Below are 23,337 nucleotides of genomic sequence, written 5' to 3'. Positions count from 1 at the left end.
TCGTTTATAGTAAATAAACACTTGAATCCATTCATTTTGGGGTACTCACTATCATACAAAGAAAAATATATATATTGGGAATCAATTCAAAAGAAGAAAGAAAAAAAAAAAATGAGATTAGAGATTCAAGATTTGCTGATACATTTCAGACTAGTATGTAAAAAAATAAAAGGAAAAGGTAATCGATCTCAAGTCTGCAAATTTTTATTAGTCTAGAATTGCAAATATGCGTTTGCAACAATAATCCATCTCTGTTATACTTTGGCACCTCCAATCCACTGAACAACCAATCGAGAGAGAGAGAGAGAGAACAAATGAAGGTCCATTACAAGTGTTGGTTCCGCCTATGTACGGAGCTGGAAGGGTTGCACCGGAAATAAACCTAACCTTAGACATTATTTGGCAGAAATTGTCCAGTTTTGAACTTGAACTCGTCTTTCAATACAACAATTAAAACTTTTTCCAATACACCAAGTATTGAACGACCCCTTACAAGATCACCCATATGTGACCCTTTTCTTACATGCACCTTATTCACTAACATAGCCCTGCTCTCCTTGTCATGTGCATTCAGCCTACTCTCCTCTCATTGTTTCCATTTGCACACTCTAGTGTGCTGACAGGGAGGGGGAATACCCATGTAGAAAAATGGAATCTTTGTAGTACAATTGAACATTTTTGCCCACACATACCTTCCTTTTTCATGTACAGGGATATTATTTGCTACACTCTAATTGCATCAGTGTACTACAGAGTTGGGACGACATCTTAAAAAATAAATACCTGAGATGGCCGTAGCTAAATTTTTTTCCATAAATCACATCTGTTTACGCATCATGTTCTGGCACACATTTTTAAGACAAAAAGATAAAATAGAATGATGACAAACTCACTTCAGAAGATAGGTGAAATTCCTTTGGCAAAATTCATCCAGATGCATGTCTTCTTCTTTAGAATACCTGCATTACAAAACAGTATAACCATGAACTGAAAAACAAGCACTGCAGATCATAAAAGAATTTGAAACTGTTGAATTCCTTCCTTATTAATGTGCTACATTCTGGAAGCTGTTGAATTGATGGTTGATGAAAAGACAGATCACAATAAGCTGTCACAGGGATGTAACCTGGCCCTCACAATGATTCCTTAAAGATGCGGCTGGTGAAGAAACTACACTTTTTTCTTTTTTGTTTTTAATTTTTAGAAAAGTAAAACATGAGGAGAAAGAGAGGAGAAAAAAGACATAAGAAAAACATATGTAGGTTTTGGTCAGCCTCATTTCTTATCTGACATTGAAAAAAAATTACAATCCAAGCCTTTTAGTTCCCATCCAAAATTAGAGAATTTCTATTTTCCGTTAGTTAAGAGTGACAGTGATGAATATTCCTTATCTGACCATGAAAAAAAATGCATTTCAGTTGATTAGTAACAACGCACATTGACAGTCACCTGTTTTCCTACATCCTTACTGCCATAGGCAAAATAGTTGATTGCTATTAAAAAGCGTCAAATACTTGAAATGAGTAAAATAATGATGTACAGTGTTTGAGATTGATACAACAAATTCTATATTGACATTCCACAGCAGTGATTACGTTCCTGCATAGAATATTGACTGGGTACTAACATAAACTTTCCAGGTAAATAATACTAAACTGTTGCAATCGTAGGTTGGTGCTCAAACCTTATATCAGCATCTAAAATGTTTAGTATAGGTGAGTTCTACAAAGTTCTATAACATGTAGTGTCCTTAAAAGTCTCACTTTATAGGTTACTAAATCATCGTGTCAAATACCAACGCTCATACCAACAGCAATGCAAGGTAGCTTTTGACCAGTTCTTAAGGAATGATTACTTTGAGTGAGTGATGACAGTTAAGTGTTCCGAAAGGAACATTATGACAACTGCTGCAACCTAAAGCATGCAAAGCAAACTCAATTTGAAGAATAAAGTGAAAGGAAGGAAGGAGAGAAGAAAAGAAGAAGGAAAATGAGACAAGGGACAAAAATTCTCTTCAATTGAAAGAATTCTTACTTAATATGCCAAGAGAATGGTGTTTTTTAAATATATCAACCATACACAGCTTGTCATAATTATATTGAGCCCCATTCCAATACTTTTACAGAATATATAAGTAGTTGGTTTCAAATTTTGTGCTCGTGACATGCTCAAATCTCATGGGATAAAGTACTAAGAGCAGTGCACATAACAACCAAGGGCATCTATTTTTTCACATGACTAGGAACTCCATTTTGTGAAGGAGATACCAAAACCATTTACCCTATAAAAGTAAAACCAACTTAATCAGCCATCAAATCTAAATAATATACGACTCTAAAAGTTACAAGAAACAGTCTTTCCTCAGAGCACACTTCAAAGATCAAAACACAACATACAACTCCCAAGTAAATCTAGGGACAAAGGGAATGCAAAAACAAGCCAACAACACCACCTGCAGAGGAAATGTTACAACATAAACTGTAAAATCTCTCAGTTTTTCTACTTATCAAAAAAAAAAATCTTTCAGTTTTTCCAACAAATCGTGTATAACGTCCAAGATAAATAAATATATCACCATGACTATTTACGACTTGGTACTTACACCCAAGGGACGATCCACTATTTTGATATAGATAAAACTGTCCTAAGAAACCAGTCACTGAAATAGATAAAGACCGTCATGGAATTTAAGAGACGATACAAATAAGTCGAATCAAGTATACCTCCATGGGAAATCATTTTCACAAAAGAGAGAAATTCCATTCATCGCTGAGAAGGAGTCTATGTGGACCCACTGTTCATTTGAATTGTTTGTGGCATAGCCTGCCAGAACAATCATATCAATTTTCACTGAATAATGCAATTCAAATACACTCACACAACCAGAATTGAATGCAAATGCAAACTAACAACTTAAACACAAAAATGATTTCTGTATCTGAATAGTTGGCTAATATTGAAAATGTAGATGATTCAAAAAACTATTCAAGATTGACAAATAGTTAGATGAATGTACACTGTCTCGGCTTCTTTTACGTACATACTGAATGGTAAAGCACGTCAATTGCTTTACAATATATTTGTTGTATAATAGTCTGTAAAATATTACTCCAAGACTCGCACCAACTTTCACAATACTTTCTATTTTTAGGTGACAAATATTATGGTTTGTTAGACGGCTCCGATTATCTTCTTTACATATCAGAAAGAATAAACAATATAAATATATATATATATATATATATATATAGAGAGAGAGAGAGAGAGAGAGAGAGAGAAGTTAGCAGGACCCTTTCTTTTGAGTAGTTCACCTCTGGATATATTAAACCTTTCAACTTGTCTCACTAAGTATGTTTTAAGGTTCATTTAGTTATCTTATTAAAGCTTTACTTGGAGACAATGTTATACAGATTTTACATATAAAGCTCCTTATAACCACATGATTTTGAAATACCAATAACCTTTCAATTGTTTTTGCTCGCTCAAACCTAGCAACACACATATAAAGTTGTATTTGGTTTCAATCAGAGTAGTCAGCTTTGCAAACCTTAGAAGTAGCACTAGTGGGAGAATACCATTACCTTTTTATCTTAACCTTTTTTTTTTCCCCCTAGTTGGTACTCACACACCCCCCCTCCAAGGAATTGTTTGCAGCTAACACGAATCGATCCTGAGACCTGATGTTTCATGAGGCACCAGGGCCCAAGTCTTTTCCAACTAGGCCAACCCCTTGGTTTATTTATTTTTATCTTAATCTTTCCTCTCTCCATCTATTGCAATTCATTATTTGTAAATTATTTTTCATCTACTACTAATTCCTTAATTGCACATTTGTACCTCATTCAAGCTATGATAACAAAGGAGATCGTGCAATAGAAGGATCTTCTTCTAAGTATGTATCATGCCTTCAAATGTAATTCCATGGTCGAATGCATAGTTATTAAAGGTGCACTTAAGCAAGCAGGTCTTCGGAAAGGACAAAAAACACACATCAGCATTTAATACACAGAGAATGTCTACTTCGTGGCAATGAACACAATGGCTTATAAGATGCTTGTGTGTGTGTGTGAGAGAGAGAGAGAGAGAGCTCACCCATCCGATGCAAATCTTTTAGTGCATAACCACTAGGATAGTTCTCATATGATGCCATAAACATTATAACGGTGCACACTAGACTACAAAATGAACAATAAGCATCGACAGATGAAGTAATTCAAATTTCTAATGACGGAATGTGCATACTCATCCAACCTGACAATGAGCATTCCCAGCAGAGCAATATAAAGCGAGTTCCAGAATCTCTTTTTCCTATTTTGTAACTGTGAAAAGTTGAAATCAGAAATTAATAAAAGTTTTCTACAAGTCAAAATAGAGAAACTGCAAAATCCAATACCAGATTTCTTGAAAAATGAAAGGACATAATATTTGGGATAATTGAACATCAAGAAGCTACAATTACATTGAAAATTACAATACATATTTAACTTTCTAAATTTTCATCCAAGCAAGCCAGCAAAAGCGTTACATAAACACTTCTAGATGAAAGCCATATCCATTCAAAAAGTATCAAATCCAGATACAAAAAAATTTGGTGAAATCTCCTGGATTCTTCATTACAAGATTTGTTATAGATTCTAATAATACGAGATGGTTTTAAGACCATACTCAATGATAAAGAAAGCTGGAAGTCAACTAAATATCCATAACTCAGCAAAACCAATAGACAAATACTGAAACTGTGTACCAAGACAAGGATAGAACTAAAAAGGGAAAAAGGAAAAAATTTGTGAAAAGTTAAATGTGGCACCAATCTGGAACAAGAAGAGAGAAACTTGACTGAGATGGATGGTCCTTCAAGCTATCAGGACCTGAGGCCAACCCCAACCCCACCTCACCCATCAGCATCTGATTACTGTTTAAGGGCAGCTCGGATGATAGTCATGTGGAAGATAGATGACAAGACTAATTAGGAGTGATTAATTCAAGGCTTCAAGCCAAAGGTGCTAAGACCGACAATGAGGTCTTTGTGAAGTTGAGTAATAAATGTTTTACATGAGCACTTCACCACTAGGTGACATATCCATGTTAGAAATGACATGCAATGAATACGGATTTGTGTGTTAAACTGTTGAATCAATACATCAGCATCATGTGTGTCTAATAGAAGATTAAATATTCCTAAATAACTTAAGGTTCCCTCCTACCATAAGTATGAACGAATCTTGGAATTGAAATTGTTAAAACGGACATATCTTCACTCATTATCCCTTCACCAGAGTCTTCTACATTTGCTCAAACTCAGTAAAGCTAGCCTTCCACACCTCTTTCTGTTGGCTTTTCCATTCACTTCCTTTCATTTGTCGGCAAATAATCGACATTTTAATTCTTAATTTGCTCCCACCATTTTCCTCATCTAAACTCGCTCTAATAAATCTGCTATAAAATGGCATCCAGTCATCCTTCCGGCTTTCCCAACTCAAATTGGACAGCCAAGCAGAATAAATTGTTTGAGAACGCTCTTGCAATATATGATAAGGATACCCCTGACCGGTGGCACAACATAGCCAAGGCCGTTGGTGGAAAAAGTGTGGAGGAAGTAACGATGCAATATGAGATGCTTCTAAGCGACATCAAATGCATTGAGTCAGGCAAAGTCCCCCTTCCTAATTACAAGAGCAATGTGCGTAACAAGTAAGAGACAGTATCAGTAATGAAGAGCAGAGGTAACCTGCTAATGCCTCCTTTAAGTTTGAACTGGTAGGAAAGTTTTGGCAATTAACCAAAATGGATAATAGTCTATATCTTGTGTGAGGCTCATACTCATGTACCCCCATCCCCTGCATGTGTGATTAATCTATGGTATTCTTTTGCGAGTGGAACATTTTTTATGATAGTTCTGATGAGGGCTGATCGATATATAGCAGTAGAATGAACCACTTTTCAGAAGATTAAAAATTTCATGTTTGCAGAATTTAATTGTTCCATTAATATTGTAACAGTTCAAGCTGAAATGTGTGTGAAGCTCCTCTAAAGATCATAAATGATCCCTAGCAGAAAAGATCCGTACATTTTTCCTCTTAAGAAAAGATTTGGCATATTAAAAATTGAAAGCACCTTTTGTCTGAGATAATGTATGTTGAGTGAGATTCTTAAGATGACTCTCATACTAGGAAATTCTGAGCTCTATAGGTGGAGCATTCCATAAGTCAATTTAATCAGAAATCGGATTAGCTAGCTACGTTATATAAAATCCAATCAAGGATGTCACTAACATTCTCTAACAATCCAATTATGGGATCCTAAAGTTGCATTGAAATGTGGATTTAATTTGGATTAATGTGCCAAATTCATATCCACGCACAATTGATTCAAATTAAATAAAAACAAAGGTGTGATTTTTTTTGTTGTTGATAAGTTAGTTTGTGAGATATATAACTTCCAACATAGTTAACGTATTAAACACTTTAAACCATGGCAATACAGTGAACCACTTTCTATTCCATACATATGCAACCCAGAAAAAAGAAACGATCCAAAAGCCCATTTGAAGAGAGCAAATTAAACAATGAATCCAATCCATAATCTCGTAACCATATTGACCAAAACTATACTAATTCTTTTACACTGAAGTCAGTAATTCACAATTATGAATGTACAGAGCACCCTGTTCTTGTGTTTAATTACAAATACTGAAATCCATATATGCTACCACTAACTACTAAGATACCTCAGACTTGTTGATTGACGACTTGAAGCGACACAATGGCAGCCACTCTGCGATGCACTGGACATGGTAGATACGAGAGCATGCCATCCGAATGACTCGAGACCCAACGAGGATTTCATCCTTACATATAACACAGAGTACTTCCTCCTCCTCCTCACCATGATCATCAATGTCACCTTCAAATCTCACGGGCTCTACTGTCTCCTGAAAGTACTCCCTCATAGCTAGTTCCAACAATGACAATTCCAAATCTTGATCATGAGCTGTTTCCCTCACTATTCTTCCTATTTCCCCGTGGATCAAACCAAAGTCCGAAAATGATTTGGACAGTATCATCTGATTAACCTTCTGATGAAGTTGAAACCAACGTTCTACCTGCTCCTTTGCAAGGTTTATTGCTTCAAATTCAGCATGGGGTAAAATCAGTCTATTAACAATGTATATGTCCAATCTGAATAGCTTCTGACCGGAGTTGCAAAATCTATTGACCGTGCAACTAGCCACGTCCAAAACATGCAGGATTAGGTCGTTGGTGTTCTCCAACTCAGTTGGCTCACAGAGCATCTTCTCTAAAGGGAAGGGGATTTTCATGCCATGGATCATTGTGTAGAGCAAATCATAGGTGAAGTACTTGTATGGACGTCGTGATGAGATCTCTCCGATACCGTGTCGGGTGATGAGGCCTCTGGTTCTGCTTTGATAAGTCTGCTCCACACGGAAGTTGAATTCGACGTTGATGCAAGGCAGATACTTACCATCATCACCTCCGTTATTACCATAGCCGTTAACCCATACATAGAGCTTTTTTGTGGTGGCGGCCATAGCAGAGAAGAGGGCCGGAGATGGAGGAGAGAGATCAGGCGCAGATGGGGGAGAAAGATGATGCTCTATGGGCAGGAGTGCCCCTTGGATGCGAAGTATGGACCACAGTCAGATTTGAATTCTATTGGCGATTCGCCGTACAAAGAAGGCCTTTCCTGCTTGGGGTTGATGAGTGATCACTAAGAGGTAAGAATGAGTACAGCCAACTATACCTTCTCTTATAGGGTTGGTTTCTTGGAACTGGATCAGGCCAGTGCTCAATGAATGAATAAGTAAATGATTCGTCCCTTCTATTTGATGCGATGGATTCGACTTTCTATTTGTGACAAAGAAGTCATGCTCAGCAAGCGAATAAAAAGGAGTCAGGCGCAGATGGAGGAGAGAGGGTTAGGGAATTGAAGGCGGTTACTACTAATTTCGCAGAGAGGAGACAGATTAGGCGCAGATGAAGAAGAGAGAGAGAGGGAATTGAAGGCGGTTACTACTAATTTGGCAGAGAGGAGACAGATTAGGCGCAGATGGATAAGAGAGAGGGAATCGAAGGCGGTTAGTCTATAATTTTAGGAAATTAAAGTAAAAAGTTACCTTAATGGTATCTTGGTTTGGAAGTAAAAAAGCATAGGATAAAATAGGAAATCTCTTAATCCACTAATAATTTGTTTATTTATAAATTCCTCTTATATAGTTATTCTTTATTAATTTTTAATATTATACATATAAGTGGAGCTGATTACTATGATACCATTAATATTATGACATTACTCTCTACTTAAATAAAATTAATTCAATTTTTACTGTTTCATATCCTTAATCTTTTAGAATACTATCATTATAATCATTACTTGACATTAGAATTTGGAAAAATAAATCTAAATAAAAAAATTAATAAATTAATTGGAGTATCTCATATGCATGCTTATGAAATGTCAAATTAGTAACGTGTGCGTACTAATTCTCGTGGGAGTAAGATTCTAACTTAGGACATATCACTTGATCTAAAATTTTTGGACAAATTGTAAAATAAAAATCCTCCATTATTAGATAGTTGCGAAAAATTCTCTTATCAATATTTTTAGTAAAAAAACTCACCTCTATTATTTTCAGAGGTGTTTTTAACTAATGTCCATTTAAATGATTTCAAAAATTATCCTTTAATAGATTTTATTTTCAGAGGAAATATATATATATATATAGTTTGTGTCTACTAAGTGTGTTTTATGATTTTGGGGATTTAAGTGTATAGAGTTATATTGATAAGGAAACCATTTATTTCAGGCGTGAGAGAACATGAATACATCCAGAGGGAGAAAATGAATGAGAGATTTGAGGCATCAGAATTAGAATGAGTTGGTAACACGGTTAGCAAACGTATGTGTTTCTTGTGCCCCTAGGCTCAAATGATTATTGACACCTTTAAATTTTGATTGAACACACCACACCACTTCTCAAAAAATTGGCATCAACTCATATTAGGATTGGATTAACTGCCCAAATTGCATTTTAATAATATAAATTATTTTTACTCTGGTTTGAAAATTCTCATTATAAGTTGGGGATCAATTGAGCAGCATATTCTCAGCCGCAAAATAGAGATTTATGGAAGTAAATTTGAACTCCAAGGAACAATTAAAAGCCAATAGGTGCTTATTACCAATCAACAATTTTTTCATTATTTTCAAACTTTTTTTAACTTATTTTAGACTATGCTCTTCTCCGCCTTTATTCTTCCTAGCTATATAAACCCACAAGAGGACATGTATCAGCAACAAGACCAAACAGTACTCCATAAATGCCTGATTGATCGGAGAGGTGAAGAATCAGAAGCATCAGAAACTACTTCCCGCAAGCAAGCAGTGGGATGAGTACTCCATAAACCTCTACGTTGCAAACATCTTTTCTTCACCAAGTCTCTTCCAGGACGTGACACCTGAAACCAAGCAGTATTATGAAGAGAAACAATGGCAGCCAGCCAGGTCCATTGCCATTTGCCACCATTACCGTATCTGATATCTCCCATATAAGTAATCTACACAATCAAACTGGGTCAGGCAGACATCTGCATTTCATCGGAAATAGATGTATATATATATATATATATCTTGGAGTATTTAATTTGACCTTTAGCACCTGTCCCGAGTGCTATATTGGTTCACCAACCGGATGGATATCATCATACAATCCAACATTTTCTCAAATAAGATGATTTAGGCCAATTAAAAAAAAAATTCCTTCAGATTTAAGGTTGATCTTATTCCAGCAGTGACCCAGTAAGTGGGTGGGAAATCAACACATTAACACCTCAATTAAATTTTGTTAGACTGGTGGAATTGAGCTACAATAAAATTAAAGTAAATTGTACTCAAAAGGTTAAAAAATACAGAATCATAAATATTTCAAATTAGCACCCATGCTAAAGCTGTGCAAAGGTAATTATAGACGTACCCTACCAGCTGTTGATTCTTTTGAGTCATCATCTTTGGTTGCATAACCCCATGCTGAGTTGAAGATGCTCTGGACCAGATAGCACTACTCAGAGAGGCATGACACATCAGTTGGACCGTAAAGTAGAGATGCAAACGAGTGACGTATCAGTTGAATCCAAAAGCCCTCTCCACGAGCAGGACATTTTATCTATTCCTTAGTTCAGTAACTACTTGAAGAAACATCCAGCAGATTTGAATGTTTCCAAGTACTTTACCTATTCCCCAATCATCTGATTGCATAGAGGCTCTACGGCACAGAAACCATGCAACAACAAGAAAAAGAATAGCTCGACATTGGTGGTATTCACAAGATGGCATGTCTGACCTCTTGTTGACTTGCTTATGCAGTATTACATTCAGCTAGCAATTCGATTGGAAGGTCATCACTCGGTTGCATGGTCGTGGTAAGAAGATGATCAATTTACAGTTGATTGGTAAGAAGACCATGCTAAGGTAGCCGTGCCAAGTGTAATAGCAGCAGAAACAGAACCCCACACCCACCTCTGCCTTTTCGTCCTTTGTTGCCTCAGATGCCGTGTCATCTCTATACAAAGTAAATAGCAGGAAAACATCAGAACTATTTATAGTAAACACAGAAAAGATGCACGCCACAGCCACACACACATCACTTCAACTCGACTCAAACTCAACCCAACTTTACATTAATTTGGTCAGCTTAGGTCCGATCTATTTATGTATATCTATATATATATATATATATGATACTATAAATTTAGGCAATTCACTCAACTCTAGGATCATCTATGGTAAGATAATCTCTCTCTCGGATTTCTCACAGCAAAAAAAAAGCAAAAATAAGAAAGATGATGACTTCTCCACAAACCCTACTATTCCTCAATGGCTCAACCTATCTCTCAACCTTATCCATCGTCTCACCTATAATTGTTCCAATCACAGAGACTCATTTTCTTCCAATTCCATTGCCACAATCCATTCTCCAGAATCCTCGAAGCAAAACCTAGTGCTGATTCTGCAGACACATGCACACAAATCAATTTTAAACTCTCCAATCCTTGAATTTCAATTATGTTCCATTGTGACCAAAGGTTATAGCGGAAATAGTTTTCGGACATACGAAAATATCTAAACTCCGATCCTTATGCATTGAGATTGCCCTTTAAGAGGAAAGAATGGAAGAGAAAAGAAACAAAACTAGCATTGGGGTCCATGAAAACTGGCACCTCAAAAGTGGGGTAATTTAGATACAAGTACAACAATAAAAACCAAATATAAGTGGGGCTATGAATGAGGATCATATCTTCTGACCAAATCAATAAAGTTCTTAAGCTTTCTTGTCTCTTCTCTCTTCCGGAACAAGTTGAGTACATTGCATCCCCCAATAAACAAACTTGGACTAGATTGCGATCACCTCTTTTTCCCCTATTTTATTATCTTCTCTTCACTTAACAAACTTGGACTAGTTTGTTTTACTGTAATCTATCTTCCAGCAATTTTTTTTATTTTTATTTTTTATTTTTTATTTTTTTTTATATGTTCAGCAAAAGTCTAGGTGAATTCCATCAGGTAAGTTGTATAAAATAATTTATCAAAAATTAATGGATAAGTTATTTTTGTTAGGTTTTAATATTTTTTTTTCTTTGTACATATTTTACGACAACCAAACATCAAAATATATATATACATATATATATATATATATTTTTAAAAATATTTTACTTCAAAACAGAAGAGCCTAAAGAACATGCTATTGAAGTCAACAAACCATCTTAATTTTTTCTTCAAGAAATCTACATGCTCCAAATAAATAAAAAATAGAAGTAACATAAATGATATTCGTATTGCAAGCAGGGTTGGTTCCATAAACTTGACTACGTTTTAACAAAAGAATAAATTAGTCCATGAAGTACAAGCCGGGGAAGCAGTTGTAGGATAACAAAGACTGATGCGAGTCCATGGCTCCATCTCCATGCAAGCATAACTATCAGAGATTAGCCACCTAAGCCAGTAATTTTTTTTTTCCCGACAAATTAGGGGAGGGACTCGAACACGGGCACACCCAATCAGAGAACTAAGTGCCTTACCAACTAAGGGGGTAATGACCTCACTTTGGATAATCGAAGACCAAAAAATTTTGCCAAATAAAAAAGTGACGTGATCCACGTTGACGTAATGCCAAGGGAAAGGGAAAGAAGATACCTAAAACTAACACCAAAATAGTAAAGAAAATACAATACTGTGCGGTACCCAACACCGTGGCCTAAGAGCGATTCACAATGAATATTACAGTACCTGACTCCAGCTATTGAGAAGATCGATGACAAGCTTCTGCAATTTCCAACTTGATCACACTACCAAATAAGAAACATCATCACATAATCACTTAATGCACACTAAATCATGAGTTTCCAATTACACGATCATCTTCACTGCAATTTGTATCGAGTGCAATGGAAACACAGCATTATAATGCTCGAATTGGCCCTCCATATCCATAATGCTTCAGAAGTCCTTCATCTTGCCGCCAATTTTCTTTTACCTTCACTTCAACCTGTTCGATAAATGAGTTGCCTTGAACATGTCATTTCCAACTCAAAACTATTAAAACCGACCACTTGGAACAATTGGCAGCAAGAAATCAGCAGGCTTAAATCACTGTCACTGACAGTATGGTCTGCACTATTTAGTTGGGAACTTGGGATACCAGTAATTCTTAATTAAATATATTCGTGACAACCGCTCAGTGATAAAAAAAAAAAAAAACTTAAAATTTGTTGGTACCTCCAAAAAAACCTTCTTCTGCAAGAAATCTTCAATGTCAAGCTGAGCAGCTGTAGCCAGTAGTTTCAGACCTTTCCCATCCTGTAGAAATTCAGAACACACGTGATCACAGACACACACATATAATTTCAAACATGCCATTCCAGTTTCAAATAATATAGGAGGATTCTCAACATTTCAATATTTTGAACACTGTCACATCATTCAACAAATAGGTTAAGCATCTTGAAAGTGTTTTGGGATGTCACTATAATTTCAAACAAGACTGTCATCGATGTCTGATCAAATGTAAAACCTTTTCAAGGATTAGGATGAATTACACTGTAATTTCCAATACAAACTAAAGCTAAATATAAAACAAACGATGACAAAGGTAGACACTAATGAAAGAGATTTACAACATAAAGCATAGAAATTTGGAAGTTCAAGCAGTCACAAAGTTCCAAGTCTGGACTTTTTCTTTTTTAAAACCCAAGGAATAGTAGTCTTATAGATTCCATACAGGCCTAGTAATAATACTACATGCTACCATGCAGATAAAATAAGCATAGGCCAACAGAATATCTAGAATTATTGTAGACAGCCCATTCCTTGCACTACCATGTGACCAATCACAGCCTACCATGTGGTTTGTCACAAAAAAAGATACGGTCTCCCTGCCTAGAGACACAGGCCAAAGTATTGTGTCCCAAATGCCCAATTCAAACGTATTCTACTTCAAGAGGCTGTACCTTGCTCCTAGACAACTGCCAAGTGTGTGTGTGTATTAGATTTGATGACCTTAATTTGGTAACTGATTAGATGGATTTCAGGGAAAGCAGTGCAACTCTCACCTGACACAAGAATCTAGCCACTCCAGCTTCCCTAAGAGGATGGAGAATTCTCCATTATCCCCAGGATGATTTCCACATCATTGTTGATGCACAAACTACTTTGCAGTTTCAGAGTAACTCCACTATTGCTGACCCTACAAGTCCTGCATCGGCTCCCTTACAGGCCTTGCCATGGACAGCTCTGTAAGCCTAGTGATTGGCTCCAGACAGCAGTATATCTGAGCAGCCAACCACTTCCAATACCACACATCTGTGGAAGTCCTAATAAAGCACAATTGGCCTTGGTCCAAGAGGACTAAATCCTAGATACTTGGTAAGGAACCTTTTGACTCTTGGTAACTTCCTCTTTCATGAAATACACCTCCTCCTCAGTCCTCCCCTCTCCTTAAGCTGCTCAACTTCTTGTTAAAGCCAAGACAATCTCAACAATCTAATCCCACCAACAGGCCTGTGGCCTAGCGGTACAAGGCCCCTACTTCCCAAAGGAAGGTTAAGGGTTCGAACCTCAGTGGAGGTAGTGTGTGTGAGTACCAACTAGTAAAAAAAAAAAAAAAAAAATCTAATCCCACCATTTCATGAGAACACACAAAGAAGCCAATTATTAATTCATATTAAAAAGTATCCCATTGAAGAAAGCTTTAACTTACCTTTCCGATGAGGATGATCTTCTGTGAGTTTTTCTCAACAATAATCTCAACTTGAATAAAATCTATTGCAGTTGGTCTAGTTTTGTAGTTGACAACGTTGACCTGTACAATTCAAAGATTGATCAACCACACTTCTTTGTTAGATATAAACTTCTGAAAAAATATAAACAGCACCAAGTGAAATTTTAAATAATAATAAGAAGCTTTAGGTTTTCAAAAAATTTAGGTATACCTGACAGGCATAAGGAACTTCGTCTCGGTATTGCATAAAGATTTTTTCTCTGATAATTTCAGCTACAAAAAATCTTTCTGGGTGCTCACTAGCAATATCCTGAGAACACAAGGAAAGCAATGGTAAGTTGTAATATGCAACAAACGATTTTTATATATCAAATTGTCAAGTCAAAAAAAGTAAAAAGAAAAGAAAATGTACAGTATATTCATCTTAAGATGAGAGACATGGATAGTCAGAAACAAGTAGGGAAATTAATTTATTCTAAATGATATTGGCTAGGTGATCAAAATTAAAGCCAAAACCCCATAAGTAAAAGCTTCAGTCATTGCCAAACCTACAACCGTTGAGATCTTTCACAACATATTCCTTGATGCATTTTTATGTTCTCAAAATTTATCCCAAAAAAATTGTAATGGACTAGAAGAAAATGTGGAAGGCATTTTGATCAACCCATTCCCTGCAAGGCTTGTCATGCATGTCCTATTTAATCTAGAAACTCCATATATAATGATTTCAAACAATTCTCAAAAAAAAATTTTAATACTACTGTCAATGAAGTATATACTGCACAACTTGTTTATTATAGGGGAAAGAAATGTCAGGTCACAGTTTTTTTTTAACATTTCTCTATGTGCTCTGTGAAACTTCTTAATATAACCATCAGGTGTCTTGGGTACCTTAATACAAGAGAGGAAGAAAAAGGAAAAACTGAGAGAGCATAATCCCTGTCAAGGGTTGCTCTAATCTCTCAATATCATTTCTAAACCAAACTGAAATTACAATTTTATCCCTCTACCTTATATCATTTCTCAACACTTTCACTCAGGCTGGAGTACAGTATCTATCATTCCCAGATTGTTACAAAACTCAGAACCCTTCTTTTCCCAAAAACTCAGACCTTTTACGTTATGACGACAAAAAAAGGGTCAAGAAGAAAGGAAAAATAGAGGAGGGGACAAAATGTGTTTGCCTAATTGGATATCTGCTCTTCTGTCATATCAAGTATCTATCCTGCCTGGAATAAGAGAAAGGAAACGGAAGGAGCAAAACCTGAGAGACACTCCATTTACATTATTACTATACCAATCTGAAAGTACAGTTTTACTCCTTTGTCATATATTATTTCTCAACACTGACTCAAACTGAGGGTGACTCGATTACAAATCGAAGTAGCCAATAGAAATTCCAGGGATAATCTAGGTCATCTATGAGCTTTACAAAGCAACATGTAGCCACTTCAATTTCACTTTTTATCTTGATTTAGCTTCCAAAGTAACATCTAATCAAACTAATTCGAGGACTTGTAAACGCCAGCATTTGAACAACTAATCTTAGATATATGCAAGTAATTTCACCAAAAATCCTGCCAGCTATCAACCTCATTCAACCCCTCTCAAGGCACACGGTCTTAAGAGTAAAATGAAAGATGCTTAACCATATCTGTTTTTAGGGCTCACAGGCACTAATTTGAAGCTAAACTTAAGACTACATCTATAAATTTTTGTATATTCATCAGATGGAAGAAGTTTAAGACTAACATAGTGTGCTTCTTTCAGTCATGAACAACCAATATAGAAATTGACATAGTTCTTATGCTACAAGTTCAAATTGCTTCCTTCCTTTTCTATCCCTCTTCTGAGTTTTCAATTTTTATTTTACTTTTCGTTTTCATCATGTACTTTTGAGGAGGCAATGTGCCTTGCATCATGGAATACAAACAACCAAAGGGTTCAAGTTGTTAATTTCCAACAGTTGGTAAATGGTTACACTGGAATTATGATAATTAGAAAAACATGCTTTTAAAAGATTACCAGTCTTCATCTTTCAAGGAGAAGGAAGACAACAAGAACAAAAGTGGACTCGTTATATACCTTCGGATAATAAGCTGGCCCAACTGGAAGTTTTGATAGTATCCAGTCCTTGACATCATCCACTCCATGACCATATTTAGCACTCACTGGTATGACCTCATCAACAACGGTGAATTTCTCGTACCACTGCAAGATATACAATGTCGAATTAGGATACAACTTAAGTACCCACCTTATGCCACCAGTGAAGAGTGACCATGGATTTCTGTTATGACGAGAACAGTATTTGGGACCTATAAATTAGAGATTATAAACATAACATTCCATATACCAGTTTTTTTTGTTTTTTTGTTTTGTTTTTGTTACATTAACAATGATACGTCAAGCTACAAAAAAAAGTGTAGCTATTCAGGCTACACAATAATAGATACTGACAAGTTCTAACCTCAAGTTTCTTTGCCATTTCACCAGGTTTGATCAGGTCCCTCTTATTCAAAACCAGTAATTTCGGTACCTTATCTTTGAGGTTTCCCGCACCCTCTTCCAACACTTCATCAATCTAAAAGCAGACAAATATATTTAGGAAAGGGAGACAATGTTTTAAGAACAATTTTTCCAGATGAAGAAGCACCTTTTGGGGATCCTTACACGCATCAACAACCACCAAAACACAATCTGCATTAATGGCAGCGCTACGGACATTGTTCATCATCATAGAATCCAATTTGTGCAATTTCTTCTCAATAACTCCAGGTGTGTCATAAAGAATCATCTACAAGTAAATCACAGCTAAGACAAATTATTTTAAATAGCATGATGAGATATTTCTTGCATGGAAATCCACACAAAAACAAATTGTGGAAGTAAACAATGTTTGGGACATAAAATTCAAATCATAAATGGCAATGACACGTATGCAGTGGGATACAGCACGAGGAAAAATTATAAATTAAAGTCATATGGAAAAATACAGTCAGAACCTCTGAGAGGCAGCAGGGGGCTTTTCTGTGATACTTCTAATTTCTAAAAGAGTGACGTACTCGTATCATACTTACGGATATGTGTTCGATACTTTCTAAATGTATCTATAATTATAAATTTATTTTTTCTTTCTAAAACATATTGATGGGGAACATGATATGATTCAAATACATGAGTTGCACATGCTTCAACATTACTTTTGGAGAAGAGGGAAAGAGAAATAACATTAGGGATTTTAGTAATTTAGGGTTTTTATGCTTATTGTTACTTTTAATAATGTTTGAATTATGGTATTTTTATGTTTTAGGATTTGCTTAATAATTTGCCTATTTAAAGGCTTCTTTGTAATTTGAGAACTCAGTTTTGGAACATTATTGGATTATTGCTTTCTCTGAGTTCTCTCTGTGTTCTTTTACTTCTCCCATTTATGTTCCTGCTTTTCTCATCTATTCCGTCTATCCTGCCTATCTATTCACTCTGCTCTCAGCCCCCTTCGTCTGTTTTTTCATCCCCTTCTTCTAGTTTATCTCTTCTTCTATTTTCTCATCCCTTTATTTCTATCTGGTTCCTACTTGTCCTTCATCACATATCCAATACTTCTCAGATATTTTGATAACTTCTTACTTATAAAGAAAAAACATATTCAATATTTCTCAGATATTTGATAACGTATCAGATAATTTTCAGATACTTTACAATACATATTTAACAAGTTTTGCACATTAAACTGTAACTTTTCAAGAATAATATCATAGTATAAATTATAATTGTGAAGAAAAGTTCAAAACATCTTCAAAAAAGAAGTATGGTTGAGAATTTGAGATGTATATCATGACTAATTTAGTCCAAATTTTTATCCACGCAACATAACTCTCAACTCCTATCTTGTTGGTCATAGTATTTTATAAAGAATTGTTAATAACAATATATATTACATAATAAATTACTATTTAAATTTATCCATCGACACTTATATATATATATATATATATATTGATTTTTATACATATTTGCATCTATAATATATATATATGTCATGCCCTTGTCATATCTATATCCAATTTTTTAAGAAATTGTCATATTGTTGTGTTTGTATTTTGTCGTATCCGTATCCCATGTCCGTGCTTATAGGGGCCTTTCATAAACAGCAAAACTCAATACACGGGTCAAGCTGTAAATAGTGAGACAGTCAGGGAAAAAGTGAACCTGCCTAAAGGTTTCCAAAGCACAAATGTTTCACTCCTTGCAAACCAAAATAAGACAGCCACGAGAAAACAAAAATATACTCTTGGTCTATGTTGTGGAACATGTGTTCAAAAGCATGAAACATGTACCAAATCTATCAGATACGAAAATTTCTTTTTATTTCTTTCCTTGGTTTTCTTTTATGAGACTAACATAATAAAAAGAGTACAACCATATAAGATTTAGGATTACTTAGTAAATTATAAGTTTTTCTGGACATTAGCCATAGTAGAGGTCTGCAAGTCAAAGTTTAAGTCAGGTTATGCTGTTGAGTCTTTATAAGCAGACTTTATACGAGGTTTTTCTGGTCAAACTGTTCAGTATCTGAATATGCAGTTCATGTCATGTTAAGAGTTAGATTACTTGAGAGTTTGTATATAGCTTTAAAATGCTTTAAATTCAATTGGGCTCAGCTCAGAGAAACTCAGGGACTGTGTGATGCAATTCTAACCCAAAGTATGATGCCTAGAAAATCTAGTTGTGATTTGCCTATCCTTCTACTCTACTTATTCTCTTAAATTTTCTGCACTTTAAAGCCATTAAGACCCTAATTTGTTAAATTTATTATTTGATGAGCACTAACCCTTTCCCCATTTCACCATTCAAACTTAAAACCCTAAAAACAGCCCCTAGTTACTGAATACAGTACAAAACCCCACTATAAAAAACAGAACTTTGCCTTTCCTTCTTAGAACACCAAGACAATAAACATTTCTCACATTATATACAGATGCTAAAAAACAAAAACCCAATAGCCTGAAGCGCAAGAGAATCAATTATAATCTGCCCTAAAGAAGCTTCTACAATGCTGTCCTTAGTGTCCTATATCAATTTTGGTAGAAGAGCTAGTACGAGTTTTATCCATGCTTGTCCCAAATTGGGTGCTCTACCAATCTGTTTCTACAATAACATTATTCGAGGCCCACCCTTCCATCATCTTCAACCCTTCAAAGGCCAATGGCTGTCTAAGCACATTTTCACGCACATCCCAGTATTAAAGGAAGAGTCCATACCACATTCCCCATATTCAATTGTGATATGCTCCAAGCAATAAACCTTTCTTTCCAGAACCTTTCACGTCCCTCTGATCAACTGGCTTCAACGTATTCCATTGCCAACCTAATGACAGTCTCTCTTGACTTAAAAAACATCATCAAATTTTGCTCAAATATGGCTTCATTGATCCAATTGCTCATTTTCCAAGATTCCAAGGCAAAATAGTTGATCATTTGATGTCCCTCATTCCCCCTGTAGGTCCACAAGGGTGATCTGAGTGGTTCCTGACCAATTGAGTCCACCTTAATGGTTGCTTCAGATGTTACTGCTTAGTTTTTCTACCAAAGAGAATTAAGTATGTGCAATATAAGTAAAATCAGGCATGATCACATCAAACATAGAAATTTTCAAACCTGATACTCTGGGCCAGAACATATACCAAGGATTCGATGCCTCATAGTTTGAGGTTTATCTGTAACAATTGAGAGCTTTTGTCCTATCATTTGGTTTGATAGTGTACTCTTTCCAACATTTGGCTTCCCAAGTACAGCCACATATCCTACATTTGCCACAAGAAATTAAAGGTTACTTAAGATATATAGAGAAGTTATAGCAAAAGTCATCAACAACAAGATGGGAAAGAATGCTGCCCCATCTTAATTTTACTGCCTTGTTAAGTAGGGATCTCATTTCACTTCTTTTTTTCCCTCCTCTTTCTATTTTCCTGCACTTATTTTTAGCCCTTGAATATAGCTTATGGTTTCAAAAATGAGCACACAACAGCTAAGCAATATTATGCAGAACGTAAGAAATACAAGCATCATATCAAAACTTTTCTGCACTGAGGCACTTTAAAATACAAGTTTATAAAAACCAGTACCAGCAAAAATATAAGATATACAGATACCCCTTCCCACAAGAATATATTCCATTTTTCCAAGGCTATAAATGTCAAAAAAATTAACTTCTATTCTGATTTTTTGTGTATTCCTCTGCTAGATTCTTACAAAGATTAGTTTGAGAGAATCCACTGACTAATGCCCTTCTTAAGTATGGCAACAATTTCCTTTTGACAAGGTAAGAATGCCAGCTTTAGTAATCCCAATGCAAAAAAATTATACAGATATGGAACATAAGAATCTCCTCCTTGTTCTTATTCTATGGGTAAATGAATTTAAGAATATTAATACTAACACTATATTAAACTAGACAAGATCAAATCCTTTGATGGAAATTCAAATGGTGATTTATCGGAAATCTTTTTAATATTAGGTTGTTCATGGTAAGCAATTGCAAACAGATCTCTAGGGAAGTTTTCAAGGCTGCTAGATCAATTCATAAAGATGGCTGATCATGTTGGCTCTGGTATTGGTTTCAAGAGCCAATGAGCTGATGGTGTACCCCCTCTCTCTCTGTGGAAAAAAACCTTGGTGATTTCCACAGTAAAGTTGTAAATGGCATCATGATCATTGTAGCTAAAAGGGAGGGAAGTGGGGGCTTTCTAAAGTCTTATAGGATAGTCGGGCAGAACAGCTAGGGCAGTTCTTGAAGAAAATAGCCTCTATGTAGTCACTAATGAATATTGAGGAGTATAAAGAAAATCTAGTCCTTATTAGGTGTGGGGAATTTGACAGCAAGAGTTCTGTCTCTTTCTTTTTGGTAGGAAAAACACACACCCACTCTCAACCTTCAGTCAAGGAAGAGGTGAAACTACGTCGATTACACCATTACACCATTACTCGGATCAGTTTTTCTGCCATATGAAACAAATCCGAAAGCTGTAATAATTAGTTAGGAGAAAATTTAGTTGAGGGAACTTAATTCACATGAATTACTGTTTGAATTAAAATGTCTTAATTAATTAGAGAATTGGACAGTAACTTGCTAGTTGGTCACATGCCAGAACTATACTGCGTTTTCTTGCAAGAAATCTTAGGCCTATTTGGTTTGTAATTCAAAAAACAGTTTTAAAAAATTCAGAAAATAATTTTCAAAAAACTGAATCAAGTATGAGTTTTCTGTTTTTAATTTTCTAAAACCCAAAAAACTGTTGTCAAAGTCAATCGTCTGTCTCATTCAGCTATTTATATTTGTTACGTTAGCATTTGAATCTGTATGTATGGAATCACAGAACTCTCTTTTTTGTCAACTGCACCGCTTACTTGCAACCGCATAAATATAGGTTGTTTCATTTATAAATATTTTTTGGAAGTTAAAAGTGTATAGTTACAAAACAAGCGATATACTCGGCCCAATGAACAGAGCCTGGTACGATTAAAGAGGGACCAAAACTAGATTAATGAGAAGTGCAAGGCACATTTAGGTAAATTCAGGTGCAAATTTAGCACAGCATGCGCAAGGAATAATCTATTTTTTTTTTAGCAAATCAAACGAACTCTCTTAGTAGAATAAAATACATTCATGTGCGCGCGCGCGAAGGTGTAAGAGCCTAAAGGGCATGTAATTTATGTAATGGACTCAGGAACTCATACTCATTATAACCATTCACAGCGGTAAAACTGTAAATAGAGAAAAAAGAAAAAATTCTATGTGACCATTTTCTTAAAAATTACAAAGACCTTTGACATATGGGGACAAGACACCTTCCAACTACAATCTGTCAGAGACATTTCAAGTTTAATGTAACCCACCCCAAAACCCCAAGCCAAATATACCAAGTTATTGACATGTTTTCATGCAATAATTTAACACCAATGAAGCTCAAAAGGGTTGTCAATCTCATATATGATGGACCCTGATGTTTACACCTCAAAACGGGAAAATTTCTCACAAAAATATAGTTTCCATAAGAATTAGGGGCAATATCCATTGAAGGATGTGCTGCACTTTGGAGAGTCGGAATTTTGATCATTTGTATACTAATTCATTGATCATTTCAATTTCTTACACTATATACTATCCTCAATAAATCAAGAGCATCCTGGCCAACTTCTATGCATAACATCCGTGTTTGCAATATTTCCATGAACAAATACTTTGGGCTCTCTGAGCTGCAGTAAATGAATAGACAAATGTTTTGCAGTAAATGAATAGACAAATGTTTTGCAGTAACTGTATTATGCAAATAACATTTTTGAGATAAAGCAAGACCACTTACCAGCAAAATGGGTGGAAAGCCATTGTGAAAACGAGCTCTAGAGAACTCGTTTATAGTAAATAAACACTTGAATCCATTCATTTTGGGGTACTCACTATCATACAAAGAAAAATATATATATTGGGAATCAATTCAAAAGAAGAAAGAAAAAAAAAAAATGAGATTAGAGATTCAAGATTTGCTGATACATTTCAGACTAGTATGTAAAAAAATAAAAGGAAAAGGTAATCGATCTCAAGTCTGCAAATTTTTATTAGTCTAGAATTGCAAATATGCGTTTGCAACAATAATCCATCTCTGTTATACTTTGGCACCTCCAATCCACTGAACAACCAATCGAGAGAGAGAGAGAGAGAACAAATGAAGGTCCATTACAAGTGTTGGTTCCGCCTATGTACGGAGCTGGAAGGGTTGCACCGGAAATAAACCTAACCTTAGACATTATTTGGCAGAAATTGTCCAGTTTTGAACTTGAACTCGTCTTTCAATACAACAATTAAAACTTTTTCCAATACACCAAGTATTGAACGACCCCTTACAAGATCACCCATATGTGACCCTTTTCTTACATGCACCTTATTCACTAACATAGCCCTGCTCTCCTTGTCATGTGCATTCAGCCTACTCTCCTCTCACTGTTTCCATTTGCACACTCTAGTGTGCTGACAGGGAGGGGGAA

At 35.5% G+C, this 23,337-nt stretch overlaps 3 protein-coding genes across 3 annotated transcripts; 1 reads left to right on the top strand and 2 right to left on the bottom strand.

The window, feature by feature from the left end:
- Positions 1-2,514: 2,514 nt before the first annotated feature.
- Positions 2,515-8,067, bottom strand: LOC132280756 (uncharacterized). Its single transcript, XM_059782486.1, has 3 exons — positions 6,728-8,067; positions 4,252-4,319; positions 2,515-2,823 (listed from the first exon to the last, which is right to left on the bottom strand). The coding sequence occupies exons 1-3, from the start codon at positions 6,892-6,894 to the stop codon at positions 2,714-2,716; spliced, it is 345 nt and encodes a 114-aa protein (XP_059638469.1). The 5' UTR covers positions 6,895-8,067; the 3' UTR covers positions 2,515-2,713.
- On the top strand, positions 5,444-5,695 carry LOC132285708 (protein RADIALIS-like 3). The gene has a single exon (XM_059787900.1). The coding sequence runs from the start codon at positions 5,444-5,446 to the stop codon at positions 5,693-5,695; it is 252 nt and encodes an 83-aa protein (XP_059643883.1).
- A 3,436-nt stretch (positions 8,068-11,503) lies between the features above and the next one.
- LOC132282093 (GTPase ERA-like, chloroplastic) lies at positions 11,504-22,681 on the bottom strand. Its single transcript, XM_059783721.1, has 10 exons — positions 22,659-22,681; positions 22,458-22,551; positions 19,954-20,118; positions 16,950-17,090; positions 16,764-16,877; positions 16,379-16,504; positions 14,505-14,603; positions 14,273-14,374; positions 12,793-12,873; positions 11,504-12,562 (listed from the first exon to the last, which is right to left on the bottom strand). The coding sequence occupies exons 1-10, from the start codon at positions 22,679-22,681 to the stop codon at positions 12,476-12,478; spliced, it is 1,032 nt and encodes a 343-aa protein (XP_059639704.1). The 3' UTR covers positions 11,504-12,475.
- Positions 22,682-23,337: the final 656 nt, after the last annotated feature.

This window comes from Cornus florida, unplaced genomic scaffold (assembly GCF_030987335.1).
Source record: "Cornus florida cultivar Cherokee Brave unplaced genomic scaffold, ASM3098733v1 CherokeeBrave_3.0.0_Hap2_Chr11, whole genome shotgun sequence".
Lineage (NCBI taxonomy): Eukaryota > Viridiplantae > Streptophyta > Magnoliopsida > Cornales > Cornaceae > Cornus > Cornus florida.
This window is presented reverse-complemented; position numbering and strand designations above follow the sequence as displayed.